We start from the raw sequence: 18,377 nt of genomic DNA, 5'->3' as shown, positions 1-18,377 counted from the left end.
GGGTTTGCTACAGCAGGATTCCAGAATCAACTGCAGAAAAGCCCCTTAGCAGTCTTGGCCCTCAAGGCACAACTCTGGTTCTCCAGGGGTTTCAGAAGACGGCTCTCCTATTTCACTATCTAAGATCCACCAGTTGGCCACTGTTGTCTGCAGGGATTTTCTGAGCCCCTGGAAGCCTGGGGAGTCTTCTCTCCTCCAACTCTCACCCAGCACACAGTCTTGAATTAATGTAACTTGTCTCCTAGTAGGATCTTGGCCCATTAACAGTTATTCTTAGCAACAAAATGATGAAAATGTGAAAATAGTCCAACTTAAAAGAGAAATCAAAGACAATGCACTTAAAAACCTACACCATTAATTTCACAGCCATTACAGGCAAATGTCACATCTATTTCAGGGGTGCTTCCTGGGAATCTAGTGACAGCTTAACCAATGCAGCTCCACCATGTGCAAATGGAAATTGTGCCTCACAGCTCACAAGGTACCCCACCGCCTCAGCAACCACTTTGTGGCCAGGGACAATACTACTGGAGGTCTGGAAAGAGATGACCTGGAAAGAATTGAAAGCGAAGTTGCTTAATATACAAGTATATGCACACAGTGGTCACAGGCATGGAATGGCTCACAGAAGGGTGTCCTTGAATGCAGACTTGAGTGTTAAAAAACAGTATTTTATTGGAGTTTTTTTTTTTTCAGAAAAGTGTTAAAAATATATTGCAAAAAAATATACAAGACAATTACTCATAAATCAATACAACTACAAGTAGATTGTTCTTTTGAACAGGAAGGCCAATTTCCCCTAACCAAAATTATAAATTAGTTATATGGCACTTAAAATATCTCCTTAACTGAGTATCTAGAATGTTAAACACTAAGTCAGACATATTAAGCAGCAAGGTAGAAATATGTACAATAACAAGGTACACAGCCTTTTCTCCTGTTAGTTTACATCTCTGTGTGTACATCCATTATTTTCCTGGCACAGAGTCCTCTCTAATACTAGACACTGTCTGCAAACGTTGGTTGTATAGGTTTTCCAACTCACTATCTTTTCTTTTCCATTATCAACATCTACTGGTATGGCTGGCAGGAAGAGAATTCTGTGATTCTCTGAGGTGGCAAGACAAAGAGACACAAAGTCAGAGATGGAATTAAAATTGCACATCCACTAACCCTGCTGACTAGAGCAGAGTACCTTCAACCATCCTGGCAGCCCCACAAGGGTCTTCACTAGCGAAAAAGGTAGGGAGGAGAAAGAACCTGTGAGGGTAAGGCAGCCGGGCAAAGCTGGCTCTGAAGATGGAGGAAGAGGTGGAAACTCACAGAAGTCTTGGAAAGCTGCAGGAGGCAGAGAAGTGCCCCCTCCCTTCCCCCACCCCGCCCCCACAGAAAGGAATGCAGCCCGCCCACACCCCCACTCACCTAGGTAGGTTTACTTGGACTTCTGACTTCCTGATATTGTAACACAATGTTTTAAGCTGCTAATATTGTGGTACTTTGTTACAGCAGCCATAAGAAACTGATACATCTATTGTCAATACTAACCTTCTTATCCTCTGGCTCAAAACAAGAGAAACATGGTAACTCAGACTATCCTTACCGTCCCAGCTCGGCCAGAATCCATCAGCTTCCTTCTATAAGGGAGCTTTCTTGTGTGCATGCTGCTTTATGGGTGATTTCAGACTCAACTCCAGTGGCTAAGAACTTTGTTGAGGCAGAGGGGAGGGACAGAAGGACTGCTACTCAACAGAGCACCAAGGCCAGGCACAGGGCGTCAACCTAACAGGACAAACATGAAACAGAGCGCCACTGGCAACTGTGTCTTGATCAAATCTAAGAGTTAATCAGTAACATAACCCCACCACCTTTTTTCATGGCTTTAATTATTACAGCCAGTAAGAAATATTCAGCCGTCTCTGTTTAGTAATGTTTTATTTACCCCTAAAGGCTCAAGTCTTCATTAAATGCAGAAGAGTTGAGTTCAATTCAACACATATGGTTGAGCTCACAGCCTGGTGGCTGCCTTTTTCTTAAGTGTCTCCCCCCAGCACAGCCACCCCCAAAGGACTCTAGACATATAATACACATTCACCATTTAGCAACATGAAGATTTCCTATGCCACTACCTATTTTATGAAGTTTTATTTTTGAGTAATTTCCTTCATGCTTTGTTTTGCCAGCACAAATAACTGCTCTGGCTCCCAAACACACTTGTGTATGCTAAACATGGCTAAATCTGGGTGGAGCCCAGAACCTTTGGTTTAATCTGGACAAAATATCTATGTAGTAAAAGGAATGGGGAGAATGGACTGTGGTGTTTCCTGCAGTCCATGTGGTCTTAAGTTAATGCCATCCTATGTCTTAGGGTGTCAACTCTGACACGGTCTTTGCTGATGCTTGTTTTGTGTCTTCTTCCAAAAGAAAGTGGCTATTTTCAGGTAAGTGCTTCAATAATTGGAACACAGGGTAGGTTATGTCTGCTGTTGTTACATCAGCATTTCAGCTCCGGTTGTAATTTATCATACTTGTCTATGGAGCTGATAAGACATTGGAGGAGGGAAGCAGGGGGATGGAGGTGGTGCATGCACAAAGTAACTTGTAATAAGCCTCCTCTGGACACAGGAATTGATGTGAAGATGGCAGACACTTCTCAGTAGCTGGCATGGCGCATCTAGAGGTGCAAATGCTGGAAGCTGAGGGCCAGACAATCCTCAGATTAAACGAATTCAATTTATGTATTTATTTTCTCACAGGCCATACTTTTGATCTTTATCAGACAATCCTCAAAGCCCAAATGTTTCTCAGGAGCGAGACTCCAACAGTACAGAGTAGCCTGGTGGACCCCAGGAGAACCCTCTCATGACATTATCTTAAATGTTTAGAGTTCATAAATACACATAAAAACCACAGGTGGCCCCTCTAACTCCCATCTATCCAGGAAGTCCACAGTGACCCTTCTTTCAATCTAGAGCTGGTCAGTCCTCCACATGAATTCCAGTAGTGCCCTGGTCTAGCAAGGCTCTGCCTAGCCAGAAGTAACCTGGCTTTCATGAGAAGTAGTTTCTGAGAGTACCTGGAAAATATGAGTGGGAATGACCCATAAACCCTGCATCCAGAATAGGTAGCATCCCTCTATAGTCGAAGTTTGCTGCTGGGAAATCCAAGAGTTTCATCAGCTAAGGATCTTGAAGCAGGGCTACCTCAAGGAACAAGATTTAAAAAAAAAAAAAACAAAAAAACCTGCTCCTTGAGCAGATGCCTTCTCTGCAGACAATGTATCTGCACTGTAGAAATACAGTCACTTGACAACAAGGGAGGCTACCTGCAAATCTTCTGTCTTTACTTCCTAGGAGTGTCCACTAGAGTCTCCACATGGGCAGGCAATGGCCTAAGATGTTTGCTACAGTTACCAAGAGTTGTACCAAATAAGTTCTATCATTAGACATTTGCCACTTTATTCAATTTTGGGTGTGTGCTTATACTCAGATTTACAATGTGTACAAGTTGCCTAGAAACCAAAGCCCAGAATTTACAGCCTGGTGCAGGCTAAACTGCAGTCACTAGAAAACAGCAGGCTCCCTACTACAGTATGGGGGAGGGCATTCCCATTCGCCCCATCATTCCTGTTTGATGCTATCTAGTTTTCTAGGGAGTCTGGTGTAACTGGAAAGAAATAAGAACCATTTCCTTCTTCCTTGAGTGTACTTTACTCCTTAGGAAATCCACATTCTTTTTATGTGGTATTGGTGTTGCACATACATGCTCACATGGTAAGTATGTATGGACAGACAGCTGGATGAAAGGTCTGTCATACAGAAGCCCCTCCCACACTGGGCAGCTTTCATCTAGAGTGCTGTAAAGCCTACACATGTCTGAGGTGCTAGACCTACTATGTCCCTGACTCATGGGTACAATGTGTCAATGGAACTGTGGCAGAAAGCTGGTGAGAATCAGCAACTAAAGCCAGTTTGTGAACCCTTAGGAGTTATGAGGTTGCTCTGAAGAGGATGGGATCCAATGCTTTGAGGCATCTGTCCTAGGTCACGGCCGCTCTTAAGCATGGCCTGCACTTCCCTAGAAGAGCAGTGAGCTGGGAACCAATCATTTTCTCATTCCACTCTGGAGAATGGGAATGTTTCTCCCTAGCTCCTTCAGCAATCTTTTGGAAGAAACTGCCCAGAACAGAAGTCATGTCTATTTACAGAACTGGGAGTGAGGTGAATTTACTGTCCAAGGAGGAAACGACAGTTAAGTTCCCTGGGTAACACCTGAACTCACTGAGCATGGTAGTGGTGCCTAAATCTCAGATGGGAAAAGTCTACAGAGTCCTCTGTGGCTGAACACAGTAGCGCATCTGATGACTTTCTAAGTTATTTGAACAGCTTATCCATCATCCATCAATAAACTCAGATCAGCTTTCTGGCTAAACAAAGGATAACTTTAGAAATAACTTTTAGGACTTAAGGTCAAGAACACATAACAGAAAAACCTTCCTCTTTAAAACTACGACAAAGGCATTAATGAAGCAGAAGGTTAGTTTTTCCTGGGACTTTGCAGAACAGTCACTTTAAACCATGCTGACAGTTGCAGTCTTAGGTCCTTTAAGAAAGGTACCACATGGGTTTTCTAATGCTCACAGCCCCGTCTTAGGTCAAAGACAGCATATTTTGTGTGGTGTTCAAATCCTAAGCAACTCACCTGCTTTGATAGGCTTCAAGAGATGGTTAATAACCCACACAGGAAACCCCAATTCAGAATGAACAATATACTGACTCAGTAAGAGCGGGACTGTGAAGGGTACCTCAAGGTCAGCTCAGGGGAGCTCAAGGGAGGCTCAACATAGGTTGGTAGGCTGACAAATTCAAAGGATTCTCAATACCTACAGTTCCTCCAAGGCAACTTTAATCCTCAGAGCTGTGACAGCAACTGTGCCTCCAGCTCTCAGGTGTACAAGGGGATATTTGGAACAAATTACCATTTTCGCTTCCCATTAAAAAAGCCTCCAAACAAATACAACCATTTGGCTAAATGAATGTAAAGCTACACTTGTGTTTTATTTTGAAGAACAAGTAAGTATTTATTTTTATTTTATAGCAAGTAAGTAAGAAAAGTATGAAGGTAACTCTCTTAAGAAGATGCAGGCCCTGAAGGTAACTAAGGTATGCCAAGAGCAGGTGAAACAGTACTCCCTGGAGAAGAGCCCTTGATCGGTCGGTCATCCAACACCAAGTGGTCAGCCCTAAAAATACACACATGCAAGTAACATTATTGGGACTGAGCAGGCTGTATTTATATACATATATGTAACAACAATTAACAATTTAAGATTCTATATAGCAAAGAAAAAGAGGTCATGAATTTCAGACAGCACAATGTGAGGTGCATGCAAAGGTCGGGAGGAAAGAGTGGTGTAATATTTTAATTTCAAAAATAAAGGAATACTTTAAAATTAATATCTTTAAAAGTCATAAAGGCTTTCCTCCTTGACCCACTGTGATTGTCATTTTAGGGGCAGCTGCTCTTAAAGAATTCATTCAAAATTTGGGGTTGTCTTCCTATAAGCAAAGATTAAAAGCAAGTAGGGCCTGCCAGATTAATTCTGTCTTCACAAACTATAATTTCATATTTTAAGTAACTATGTTTTCAGATGTCCCTCTGAGAAATTCATTGGCAAAGGCCTTTAAAAAATCTGTCAGTGGAAGGTGGCCACCATCCTCAAGCTCAGAGTAGCTCACATGCACACAAGATCAAGATGATGTCCCTGTGCTCACAATGCAGAGAGAGGCTCCTAAAGCCATTTTAATTACCCACAGCAAAGACCTGGGGAGATTTAAGCACAAATACCCCCACATCCCTTATTCAGAAGGGCTCAATGTGTTAAAAAGGGTCCTGTTTTGAGAGTCCTCTACTCAAGGCTTATCCTCCAGGGGAGGCCCAGAAAGCAAGTCTGGGGGGAAATAATGATGGGAGATCAGGTAAGGAGTAGGAGAAAATATGTTTTATTTGATTCTGGTTATCAGAGACATTTACTTTACAAAACACAACATCAAATACACATGAATTATAAGGAAAGTTCCTTGTCCTACCCACTTGGACACCTATACTATTAACCACCAGGATGCCACCTTGCCCTGAAGCTTGAGTCACTGCCAGCCCTGGTTAAGGAACACTGCAGGATGCATGTCTAGGGAAGATCTTCCAAACACACCAACAGGCAATGCCCAGTTTGAGAACAGTGAAGTGTGGTCATCGTGAAATGCTCATCTCTTCTACATCTCTAAGCAAAGTGCTGAATGGATAGGACCATCTTCTAGTTCTAGGCAGATTCATAGCAAAGCCAAAGTCTCTCCGCTCTGATCCACCTCTCGGAAGGAACCCCTAGCAAGGCCCATGTGACATCATTCAATAGACTGTGTTCTCTCAGCATGACCAGGTGTCAAAGTATAACCAATTGTCCCACCTCTCCCTATTGGAAACAGGAGGGTATTCACAGCTTGCCAACAGCGCCTTTGTCCAATGGGGCCTCATAAGCCAGCAAGTGTGTTGAGAAAGTTAATTATCCAAACAGAATTTCAAAACTGTTTCACCTTTATTCCATTTTCTGTTTCAGTCTCAGCCCTCCTGATATGCTGCATGCTCTCAAACCCCCTCATCTAACTACACCTAGAGCTTGACTTATGGGAACAGTCCATCCTTTAGCACCTTAATACTATGTGACATACCAGATTTTGTGCATGGAGAATGCAGGGAACTCTTTGTGAATCACTGTTCAAACTACTATCTAAAAACAAAACAAAGGTGAGGTAATGACTACCTAACCTTGATTTTGACCATAAAATATGATCAGGTGTTTCAAATGGAATGGAAACCCAGGTACTTAGAGGCAGAGGCAAGATGACAAGTTCAGTGACAGCCTGAGCTACAAAGTGAGTTCAAGGCATCTTGGGCAATTTAGCAAGAACCTGTCTCAAAATTAAAAAGCAAAAGAAGGATAGAGGCATAGTGTACCACCAAGCCCTGGAGTTCATTCACCAGCACAGGGGTTGGGGAGGTTCCTATCTGTGTCCCAGACAACAGGAGAACAAAGTGTCAGGATGTCAGGACTCCAGAACAATCATCTACTAGAACACATAGCAGGGACGTATCCTCAGCATGTCATTCAGAATGCAACCTTCTCATTTTCAATGGCTTTGCAAAGAGGTGACAGACAGCAAGGCAGGGACAGACACACAAGAATAAAAACTTTAGTCCTCTGGACTAAGCAATCAATGGAATTTGATAGTATGCCTATTTATCACACCCACAGGTTTAGATTTGCATACATAAGATTTGGGGCATTTAACTTCATATACAATGTGACTTTTGCTAGTTCCTGCCTAGAACCATCATGTATTTCCTACTCTACTCCCACGTCTGTAACAGAACCAAAAAGAGTAAACACAAATACCTGTATTGTGACTGACTGGTTGATCATGCTGAAGACTCATTTAAAGCTCACAGTTCAAAATGTCAAAACTTCACATACAGCTTTTTTGGTGAAAGGTGTATATGGAGCAGGATAACCCACTATTAATGACAGTCATAATTAACCTAGCATTTCATCTTCAGAAAGAGGAAACGTGGGGCTCAGTGGTTAAGAAGAGCACTTACTACTCTTGCAGAGGATCCAGGTTCAGTTCCTGGTACTACACTGGGTGGATCACAACCACCTGTAACCCTAGGTCCAGGGGATCTGATGTCCTTATCTGGTCTCCATGGGCACTGTACTCAAGTGCACAAACCCATATACACAGACAAACTTTTAAATTAGTTTTGGACTTTTACCTGCAGTAACACTCTGACACGGGCACATTCAAGTCGCACATCACAGTAAGATATGGGGAGTCAGTTCACTGTGAGTGCAGATGAGGGTCACTGTGTGGGGTGAAGAATGGAGGGACCTGTCCCACACTTGAAAGGACTAAGAAGAACAGCAAAGATATCAAAAGGAGAGGTACAATGAGGGCATGTTAGGCTCGTCCCTCTACTCTCCCAGCCTCTGGACTCTGACCTCCTATAGAGAAATGTCTCAGAACACATAGCAGGAATATGTCATCAGCATATACATAACTAGCACACAAGGCTAAACTACTCTTAGATGCCTGTGCTAGCTGCAGTTGCATTTTTCCTGGCCAGGTCAGGGATGCTCCCACTGTACTGCTTCTAAAGGAAATCTCTGCATAAAGCACATGGGTTCTAGAATTAACTATGCTGTCCCAGCACCTGGCATATACTAGAAAAAGCTTGGTCCTGCTGTGTGTACTGTGTACACCCCTTACTCACAAAACCCTTGGGCTCTCTCAGGGGCAGATCCCAGACAACAGTGAGAAGCAATAGAACCCAGCTGGCTCCACTCACACAAGCAGGGTCCACCTGCTTCTTCCTGAAACACTGAATTACCAATACCCATTATTGCCCCCAAGAGGTCTTGTGAATAGACCCCTAGGCACATTGTGAGTCATGGGAACCAGCTCCTCACTTGAGCCTCTGGCTACTCCAGGCTGAAACCACACTTGCCATCACATGTAGGAACCCACCCCTAGACTTCACTTTGGCTTCATTTCTGGGAGCTTCTGCAGCAGGACTTACTTCTTGGAGAATGTACTGAGTAGCACATGTCCTTGAGAAGTGGAGCTCTCTAATAGGCTGTCTATTGGCAGATGGACCTAAAGCTCCAGGTTGGGGAGGTCTGAAAATGAAGGAACTGGACAGAAACCAGACTGCGGGGTTTTCTTGGACATGCAGGGTAGTGCATACACTTCCAGATTCAAAGTCACCCTGCGGCATTTCTGGGCTCTGCAGTTATTGGATTTCCTGGGACATGTTCCTTCTGATCAGACTCCTTTCTGTGTTATGGTTAATGTAACAGGATGAGAGAAACCACAAAGTACAAAAAACTACAGAGGAGTAAGCCACTTCTCCATGCCCCCCATAAGCACTAGAAAAACATGCCTTTAGCAGAAACACATGCACTCAAAAGATGGGGCGGGACTCTGGGACATCAAAGCCCCTCAGTTGTGGCACGGTCCATACACAGGATGATCCCCCAGATAAGTGGGAGAGTCAAAAGATGGGTTACACGTGATGTTCTCCTTTGAACCAGGACGCAGCTCTGAAGGAACATGAGAGGATGTGATCCGGGCAGTTTAGGAAGCTTGGGTTCAGTGCCCTGCCCTGCAGGAGGTGGAGGTGGTTCTAAGGCACACAGCTGAGTTCTAGCAATCTGTCCTTACAGCCCAATCATCTCAACCAAAGTGACCCACAGTCCAGCAGGTGCCCCTGCCGGGGTACACAGCATTGGGCTCTTGGGTTGTGACTGATGGCAAGGCTACAGTCAGTGAGCGGTCTCCTCCAGAGCTAAACTAACAACTCAGCACTCGGGCACATGTGAGGCAGAGAATGCCTTGCTTGGGGTCTGGGACAGAAGAGGGTTGCTTAGGAAACTGACAGGAGCAGATTCCCGAAGAGCAGAGACACACTCACTTCGTTTCGCTAAGAACTTCAGGTAAATGCCGAGAATCTACTAACTGCCAGAATAGTTAGTGCTCTTTGTCTATACATAGCTCTACTGAACATGCACATCATCATCAGCTTTGTGGAAGTGTGTCTCTACACACCATGAGTCCACACTTCTCCTTGTCCCCATCACACCCAGCCAAGAAGTTAAGAGAGCAAGCTGGTCAGCAAAGCCAGCCAGGCCAGATGATAGAATAAAAACACCACTGCCAAGGCCAAGTGCCGGCTCTGATTTTTTTCAGGATTCAATTATGCTGCTTTGAAGTTTAAGCTATTTGCATTTTAATAAAAGCCAGAAAAGAGGACCCGGCTGTGTAACCGCGTATTTCTTAGAAGTAAGTAGGCAGTATCCATTTCAGTGCAGCCCTTAAAGTAAAACAGCAATAGCCTCACAGTTAATTGCTGAACAGGGCTCGTCTTCCATGATTTCCATACTGTGACTACACACTAAACACATTCATTGCTGGGTGGCTCACAGAGTCCCTTCACATCTTGCAACAGATGTCAGTACAATTCAAATACCAAAGGACGAGGAAACACAGAGGGCTGCCTGGCTCTTCACACTGACATCACTAAGGGAAAGTCTCAGGTAAAGAGGGAATTTGCAAGGCCTGTGTTCCTCCTGGCCCTACAGGATCCAGCTCCCCTCCCCCCAGATTGCTCTGCATCCAGAGACATCCACTGCAGGGAAAGGGATAATTTTACACACATCTGTCCAAGTCTCCAGAACTTCAGGATTATAGCTACGGCAAGTGCTGAACCCCAGTATTTATGGCCGGGTAAGACACTTTCCATGAAAGCTATAGAACAAGTCTTGTCCCCAAAGCAGAATTTTAAAAACATTGAATTTGGTTAATTTAAGCAATAAAAAAGGAGGTTGAGAGAACTGCCTTTGAAGTAAAAAAATAATAATAATAGTCATAAATATAAAACACATTCCTGTCCTTCTCCAAAAATGATTTCCCTTAAAAGACTTAAAGGCAAAGCAGCAACGTATTCAAATAGCCGAACTGACCATACAACCATAGTTTAAGTTTTCTTCTTTAAACCTTCCCATATTTTAAAATTTTTCTCTGACAGACAATACAATTTTGATAATAAAAAAGAAATTTCTTACTCTTAAGTAAGTTTGTTTGAATGTAGAAACTTAGCATGGCAAACTGAATGAAAATATAGGAAACAGGCCCCATCAGAAATAAGTTTTCATGCAGAAACAAAGATCACACTGGCCACAGCACCCTCAATAACAGGGTAGGAATCCTAGGGACCACTGCAAAGATGCTACAAGGAGATAGCCTGCATGTACCTCACTCAGATTCTATACGGAACTTTCCACGGCATACACAAACCACATAAACTAAATACATGCATCAGATTAAGATGAATGTCTTCTTCTTGCCCTTGAGAAAGCCTTTCTCAGTAGCCTTCATAATAAAGCTCAATTAATTCATTTTCCTCATCGTGGCTGATGGTGAAAGCACTCACAAAATACTGAAATGCCCAAAATACCAACTACAAATGAAGCGGCAGTATTTAAGGAGAATGGTCTCCCTCAAACGCTAACGTGGAAGAGTGACGGACATGGTATTGGAGAACACAGGGTGGTGGCATGCAGCTCATAAACAGAGCAGTTAGACTTGAGAGCTCCAAGAAACAAGGCCTTGAAAGGGGCCCTGAAGGCCCTGCCTGTGCAACAGGGTCCACAGGTCCTCATAGGAATACTCCCAGGCAAAAGATGCAAAGGCCATGGAGACTGCAGCCTGCAGCTGCACCATGCCCAGGGACTCAGTGATGCTCTCAGGAGGCCAGACAGTCTGACCGTCCACCTGTGCTTTGTGCTGTGATTCTGGGAAACAGCACTTCTCAGAATGTGCCTCGGGGCTGGGCAGATGGCTCAGCCTGTAAATGCTCTTGCTATGTAAGCCTGATGACCTGAGTTCAATCCCAGGAACCCACATTAAAAAAAAAAAAAAAAAAGCTAGACACAGTGGCACACATCTGTTATTGCACCATTCTACAGTGAGATGGGACACAGACAATTCCCTGGGCCAGCTAGAGGGTGTGGTGTGGCAGAAACAAAAGACCCCTGCCTCAAAAACAAGGTGAAAAGAGAACTGACTCCTGAAAATTATCCTCTGATTTCCACACAAGTACTGTGCTGCATGGGGCCCCCATGTCACATAAGGAAGGGAGCACACAAGTGCTATGCTGCATGGGCCCCCCATGTCACATAAGGAAGGGGGCACACAAGTACTGTGCTGCATGGGGCCCCCCCATGTCACACAAGAAAGGGGGCGGGGGGGGGGGGGGAACGGAGGCGGGGGGGAGGAGGGAGAAAGGGAAGAGACTCTGCTTTCCCACCCACAGAGTGCATGGTGGCAAGTTCAGAGACCAAGTGCCAGGGAAAGCTGGAGTCCCCATCAGAGAATCAACCTGCAGCAAGTGGGGCACTTTTGGTGGCAGGCAGAGCTTGACCACCTGGGAGCTTTGGTCTCTCTCATCCTCCTCCAAGGCCACCTCATCACCCATGGCAACTTCTCCCACCAAAAGACTAGGTAAACACTGCTGTACTATGGCCCAGAGCCTGTGGGAACCTGGAGCCAGGGGCTTTCATGCTAACATGGAAACAGCACCTCACTTTTGAAACTAACTTGAAATGAAAACTCCTATAAAACCTAACACACATAATAATACATGTACTTGGGTAAGGAAACCTCGACACAGTGTCCCACTTAAAATACAAAGGTGAATTATGACATCGCAGCCTGCACACCCACTGAAGCACGGTAAGGCAGTTGGGTGAATGACCTGCAGAGTCCACAGCCACATGGAGCTAATGACACACATCCCGAAGAACCTTTCTGGAACTATAACCATCTCTTAGGAAAATTCAGTAAAACATCATCCTTCCAGGTTGCCTTTGCTGCCTCCTTTCTGGGAACATAAGCCCAAGTTCAATACATGCATGCACCGTGGATGCTGAGCCTATGTTGGGGGTTTCATCTGCACAATCACTCTGCTGGACTGTAGTGGGTTTCCAACAGTCTTTCCAGACTCTACCCACACAGGGGGGGCTGGAGAGATGACTCAGCAGTTCAGAGCACTGGCTGTTCTTCCAGAGGACCTGGATTCAATTCCCAGCACCCGCATGGCAGCTCATAACTGTCTGTAACTCCAATTCCAGGGGATCCCATGCCCTCACACAGACAAATGTGCACGCAAAATTAACAGAAAGAAGGAAGGAAGGGAGGGGGAGGAAGGAGGGAGGGAGGGAGGGAGGCAGGAAGGAAGGAAGGAAGGAAAGAAGGAAGAAAGGCAGGCAGGAAGAAAGAAAGGCAGGCAGGAAGGAAGGCAGGCAGGCAGGCAGGCAGGAAGGCAGGCAGGCACACTTGGCCGTGACAGCCGCATCCACCCCATAAGGACTCACACTGGAGCGCCTGTAACACAGTGTGCACCTGGAGCCAAAACCATCCCAGTGAGCTGATCAGTTGTCTGTTCAGATATCAGTGCCCGAGAGTCAGCTCAGCAGCCACTCTCCTTCCCACGGACTTTGGCCCTTGAAGGCTACCAGCCAGCATACTTCCCCTCTCCCCTTCCTCTCAGGAGGCTGTGTGTTCTATCTAGCCATCTGCCTTTGGACAGAACAGACCACAGCCAGTGCTCCTAGGCTCTCACCTCCCGCCACGTGGTTGTGAGCCTACCTAGGATTAAAAGGCTCCTCACCCTGGGGGCTTCATCGTGATGTGCTCAGCTCACGTTTGAGGAGCACAGCTGAAGAGCCTCAAATGTGGCAAGCAGTGGGAGAGGCTGGCCACGTCAAGGACACGCAGAGCCTCAAATGTGGCAGGCAGTGGGAGAGGCTGGCCACATCAAGGACATGCAGAGCCTCAAATGTGGCAAGCAGTGGGAGAGGCTGGCCACGTCAAGGACACGCAGAGCCTCAAATGTGGCAGGCAGTGGGAGAGGCTGGCCACGTCAAGGACACGCAGAGCCTCAAATGTGGCAAGCAGTGGGAGAGGCTGGCCACGTCAAGGACACGCAGAGCCTCAAATGTGGCAAGCAGTGGGAGAGGCTGGCCACGTCAAGGACACCGCACAGCTTGTAGAATGTTGGCCAGGTCTATGGCAACTGCCCAGGTTCATCCAAACACAGCAGATGCATTTCTAATAAAGAATTCTTAAAAGCTCCCAAATTCCATCAATTGGGAACTAATGATTTACTTATTGACAGCATCACAAAACAGGGTTCCACAGACAATCCAAGACTCCTTTATATTCAAATGCCCTACATAATCAGAAGCACAAGCCAGCAAACACTTACTTAGAGTCACAGGAAACTGAAAAAAAAGGACTTTTAAGATATAAAAAAAACCCACTTTCTCAATATAAATTAATTTACTGAGTATTACACACAAACTTCCTCCCCAGCCCCCACATCCTCCCCACTCAACAAACTAAACGGCTTATATCAACCCCCCCCCCAAAAAAAAAAGGTTAAATGGAAGATGCCAAAGTGCCAGGTACACGACTGACAGCAGAGCTCGGAGACGGGGAGGGCAGGGCCACAAGGGCAGTCTCAGCTGGCATGTGCACACAGTGTCTGTCTCCTCGGTATGCACCCACAACAACAGAGAACACACGCCCTGAGAAACTCACCACAAATGTGGTATATCTATACACTGGAATACTACTCAAGAATAAAAAGGAACAAGTTATATTCCTATATTACAACAATGGATGAACCTAGAAGCCTGTTAAATGATGAAGGACAAATGGAATACCACATACACATATCTGTGTACTGTACAATTAATTCCATTGTTATGGAACATCCAGAAAATACAAATCCAAGATAAGGAAAACTACTTGTTCCCTATGGCGGGGATGGAGGGTGGATGGAAAATGACCACTAACAGGCACTAAGGATTTCTGAGGGTGATGAATACATTCTAAAACTAGATTTTGGTGATGCTTGTACAACTTGACTAATTCAATAAAAAAAGAAATCACAAATTGTTTATGGTATGTAAATTGTGCCTCCTCAAGGCTGCTGAAAACACAAACAGGCATACAGAGCCTACAGCTGAAGCCCTGGGCAGCTGTGGAGTGTAGGGTCTGTGCTGTGTGGCTTTTACTTTGCTGACTTTGGAGTGGAAAAGATTACATCAGTCCATCAGCATCATGAGAACGCAGAAATCTGCTCTTCAATTTCCTCCTGGATAATAGAGGAGTGTGGGGGAGACAGAGGCATGCAGAGGAGTGAGCAAGTCTGTTCCTTCTTCATTACAAGAGTTCAAGCCAGGTCATGGCCCTATTAGACAGGAACTGGCCAGGCCCAATCATTAGTGTCCACTGCCAGCCAACGGGGGCAGTGCCGGGGCCTGGGAGCTGCAGAGCCCACCACACCGACAACACAGGACTTTTTAAAAGAGGTGGCAACAGACGCTGAAAAGTAAGGGAATGAGAAACGGGTGAACTTCTATGTTTAGTTCATGTACCCTAAAACAAACACAAGCCTGTGACCTTCCAAATCTCCAAGTTAGGCTGCACGTGCTAAAATCAACATCAACTTAATAATTACCCACAATGAAAACATCAATCTGCTAAGCGGAGTGTGCAGTGACCTGAGACGCCCTAGCTTGCTGTCCCTTCCCATCTCCAAAAGCCTGACATTTGTCAAGCACCTGCTGAACTCCTAGCTGTGACCTGAGGAAGCCTGGCGGCCTGTGTATGAGCAGCTTTGCAGAGCCCTATACTGTTGGCCACAGGGCTGACAGAAGTTAATGAGGGGAGGCTTGGAAGGCCTGGGAGACACAGAGTAAGGACCATCTAGTGACACACCCACAGCCAGGCCACCCAGACAGGCTTTGCCACCCAATGCATAGAAGGTCCCAGCTTCGAGAAACACACTATCACCTGCACATTCAGAAGATAAGCACCTTAGGGCCTCAATTCTCACAGAGGTTCAGAACAGGAAAGGAAATAATACAAAGTGCACACGTAAAAAGATGGCCAAACTGACAGAAATGGGGTGAAGTTATTTTTAGTTGCAGCCAATTTGGGCAAAAATCCATTTTATGACAAACAGATTGCTGTGGAAAGAGTTGAACAGGCAGGAAATAGGAAATGCTCTATTCATCTCCTTTCCCACTAACCCCAAGAGAATTCCTTTTATTTTGAGAAGAAAGTAATAAAACTGTTCTGCCTGCCAAAAGTCTCCTCTACTGAGAGTTACTGGGACTGGTGGTGCCATGCACAGGTCTCTGCAACCAGTAGTCAACAGGGACACACAGCCAGCCACGTCTGGGAACGGCTGTAGCCATCTGCTGGGTGTCACTTCCTTTGGCCTGTGAAATCCTTAGTCCTCCCTTCTACTGATGGGAGGAAATGGGGAGAATGTTCCAGAGGTCTCCACCCTTCCCCTGACTGTGTGAGTCTGCAAAGCAGTTACTGCTCTTTGTCAGCAACATTAGAATGTTCTAAGGATGCCAAGGGCTGCTGGAGATGATGGGTGGCGTCTTCTTGTGACTCACCCACGGTAAACCCTTGCCTTGTTTTCTCCTCATTCTGGACTCTGCAAGTTAACTTTAAAGAGAAGAAGGGATCTGGCGGGACAAGACCACAACCTGCCTGTACTGCTCCTGTTGGCTAATGCAACATTTGACATGAAAATTATCCTGCATAAAAAAATAATTTCTTTCCCCATAAAAAATTCAAGAATGCTCATAATTCAGAGGGCACAGGGAGTTTCAATTCTTAGCAATTAGGAAGCCACAGTCAATCCACTGGGCTTTGTCCAAGGACCCTTTTAACTACTTGAAAATGACAGCTGATTACCAAGTAACAGGGTGGCTCACTTATAAAACCCTTCTAAAATGTATCGATCCTCGATTACATAAGCAAGGCCGTTCTGAGAAGCCTTTTTAATCATGCATAGCCCATTACTCATAGCTGAGACAAACACTGCCCATTTTCTTTTATCGTCTAAGTGGGTTTCTGTTAGTAAGTCTGAGGTTAGGGAAACATATTAACTATTCTGAGTCAATTCCACCTGAGAATCAGTTACTGTAAAACCTGGCCCCTATCATGGAGTGGTAGCAGCATTTGTTTTGAAAGCCGCCTAGTATTCTGTGCTCAGGACAGCAGCGAACACTGTACTTGTGGACTGTTAGAACTTATAGTTAGCTCACTAATGCCTCACACAAAGTAGTGAATGACGCTGGTGGCTTGGAGGAGCCAGCGGGAATTCCCAGCAGAATCCTTGTAAGTTTTGCAGTTTTCTAAAGACAAGGTCTCAGGTAGAGCAGGCTAGCCTCAAATTCCCTTTGTAGCCGAAGATGGCCTTGAAGTCTGGTCATCCTGCCTCCACCTTCTAAATACTGGGATTACAGGCAAGGCACCCAGGGCACCTTCTGGATGAGACCAGAAGGTGTACCCCTCATACCTCTGATGCATCTGGCTGGCACCTGCTAGAGCCGCCACCTGAAACGTAATACTGGGGACATTGCAGCCAGCTCACAGACACCACAGCAGTGTGGCAAACATCCTGGCTGCCTCACTTCAGTGGCCATTCTCTCTCTCTCCTCAGCTCCAGGGCTCTTGTCCTCTTAACTCAGTAAAGACAGATAACTTTAAAGGCTGAAAATGGCACTAGAAGGCTACCACTGACAGCATTAGTAGTCACTGTCTGTGGGCAATTCTAAGGCAGCATTCTAAGGCTTCCACGGGCTTGAGTGGCCAAGAGAAAAGAGTGGAATATGGGATTTCACCCATCTGTGTGACTCCATTTCCCAGTGTTGCAGGGGGGGGGGGGCGGCTGGCAACCACACATGGACGACAGGACACAACAGCATTACTCTGTGCAGAGCACACACGTTCTGGGAAGAAAAACAGGAACAGTCCAGCCACAGTTAGCATGACTAAGAAAACCAAAGTAAAAAGAGGCCTAGGAAGTACAAGGTCCTTCACAAATGGGCACTTAGACGGACTACAGTTAAAACAGCCTCTCTCTGTCTTAACTCTGGATAATGTCTAGTACGACCCTGAGGTACATCATAAAGGGCTGTCTGAAAACCAAGGAAAACAGTCCACATGCTGGGAAGGGTTTTCATAACAAAGCCACAGCAAGAGCTGCTTCTTTCCTAATCTTCGCGTAAACGGTGGATGTGTTTCAGTCTCCAGGTGCCCAAATCACACTGAAGACAAGTAGTCCATGGAACCCACACTGGGTGCTCTCTGTACCAGCCTGTGACCTCAAGACAGGTTCTACACAGGAAACAAGAAGTGGTGAGTCCAGGGTCACGTGCGGCACAGGAGAAAGTCCCTCGGCAGAGCCTGGCTTCTCTTAAGGCGGCAAACTTGATGTGGAGTTCTAGAAGCACAGCGAGCACAGCGGTGGTGCTGATGGTAGCAGAGGCAGGGGGTTATCCAGTTCCAGGCCAGCCAGGGCTACACAGCATGACCCTGTCTCAAAAAAGCAAATCAAACAAACAGAAGAAGAGAAGCCAAGCAAGCAGAAGCGAGGAAACGTCATTTTTTACCGTCTGCTCTGGAGCTCTGTATGTTCAACCTCCACCGTTTCCATTAGCTGCTCCTGAGACGGGCAGTGCTGCCAATGACTCTGCATTACACACAGGCAGTTCCGCTAAGGCTTGGTCGGCTGGTGAGTCAACGTCAGACGCAAACTGTCAGTTCTGGAAACAATATCTACAGCTTCAATCCAGGGAGTGGGGAGAGGCTGACCACAGAGCAGGCCCCAGCACAAACCAACAAAGCTCGGACACCAAAGGCCAGTACAGTGGTATGCATGTGGCGCCCCTCCCC

General features: G+C 45.8%; 1 protein-coding gene across 8 annotated transcripts in view; it reads right to left on the bottom strand.

The window, feature by feature from the left end:
- Aopep (aminopeptidase O (putative)) overlaps nucleotides 1-18,377 on the bottom strand; it is a 262,328-nt gene that overhangs the window by 37,347 nt on the left and 206,604 nt on the right. The window contains exons 13-14 of one of the 8 annotated variants that reach the window (XR_013051709.1): nucleotides 18,095-18,213; nucleotides 5,036-5,239 (exon numbers count right to left, since the gene is read on the bottom strand). The exons of 5 other annotated variants lie outside the window; for them this stretch is intronic. Coding sequence is in view for 1 of the 3 variants with exons in the window: in XM_042278618.2 (XP_042134552.1) it covers nucleotides 5,234-5,239 (6 nt within the window). In the remaining 2 variants the exon portion in view is untranslated. Of the gene's footprint in view, nucleotides 1-5,035; nucleotides 5,240-18,094; nucleotides 18,214-18,377 lie in introns of those variants that run through there. 2 more of the 8 variants (XR_013051708.1, XM_042278618.2) reach the window with 2 other exon arrangements.

The sequence above is a fragment of the Peromyscus maniculatus genome, chromosome 5 (assembly GCF_049852395.1).
Source record: "Peromyscus maniculatus bairdii isolate BWxNUB_F1_BW_parent chromosome 5, HU_Pman_BW_mat_3.1, whole genome shotgun sequence".
NCBI lineage: Eukaryota > Metazoa > Chordata > Mammalia > Rodentia > Cricetidae > Peromyscus > Peromyscus maniculatus.
The sequence above is the reverse complement of the archived record's forward strand: the minus strand, read 5'-3'. Positions and strand labels throughout refer to the sequence as shown.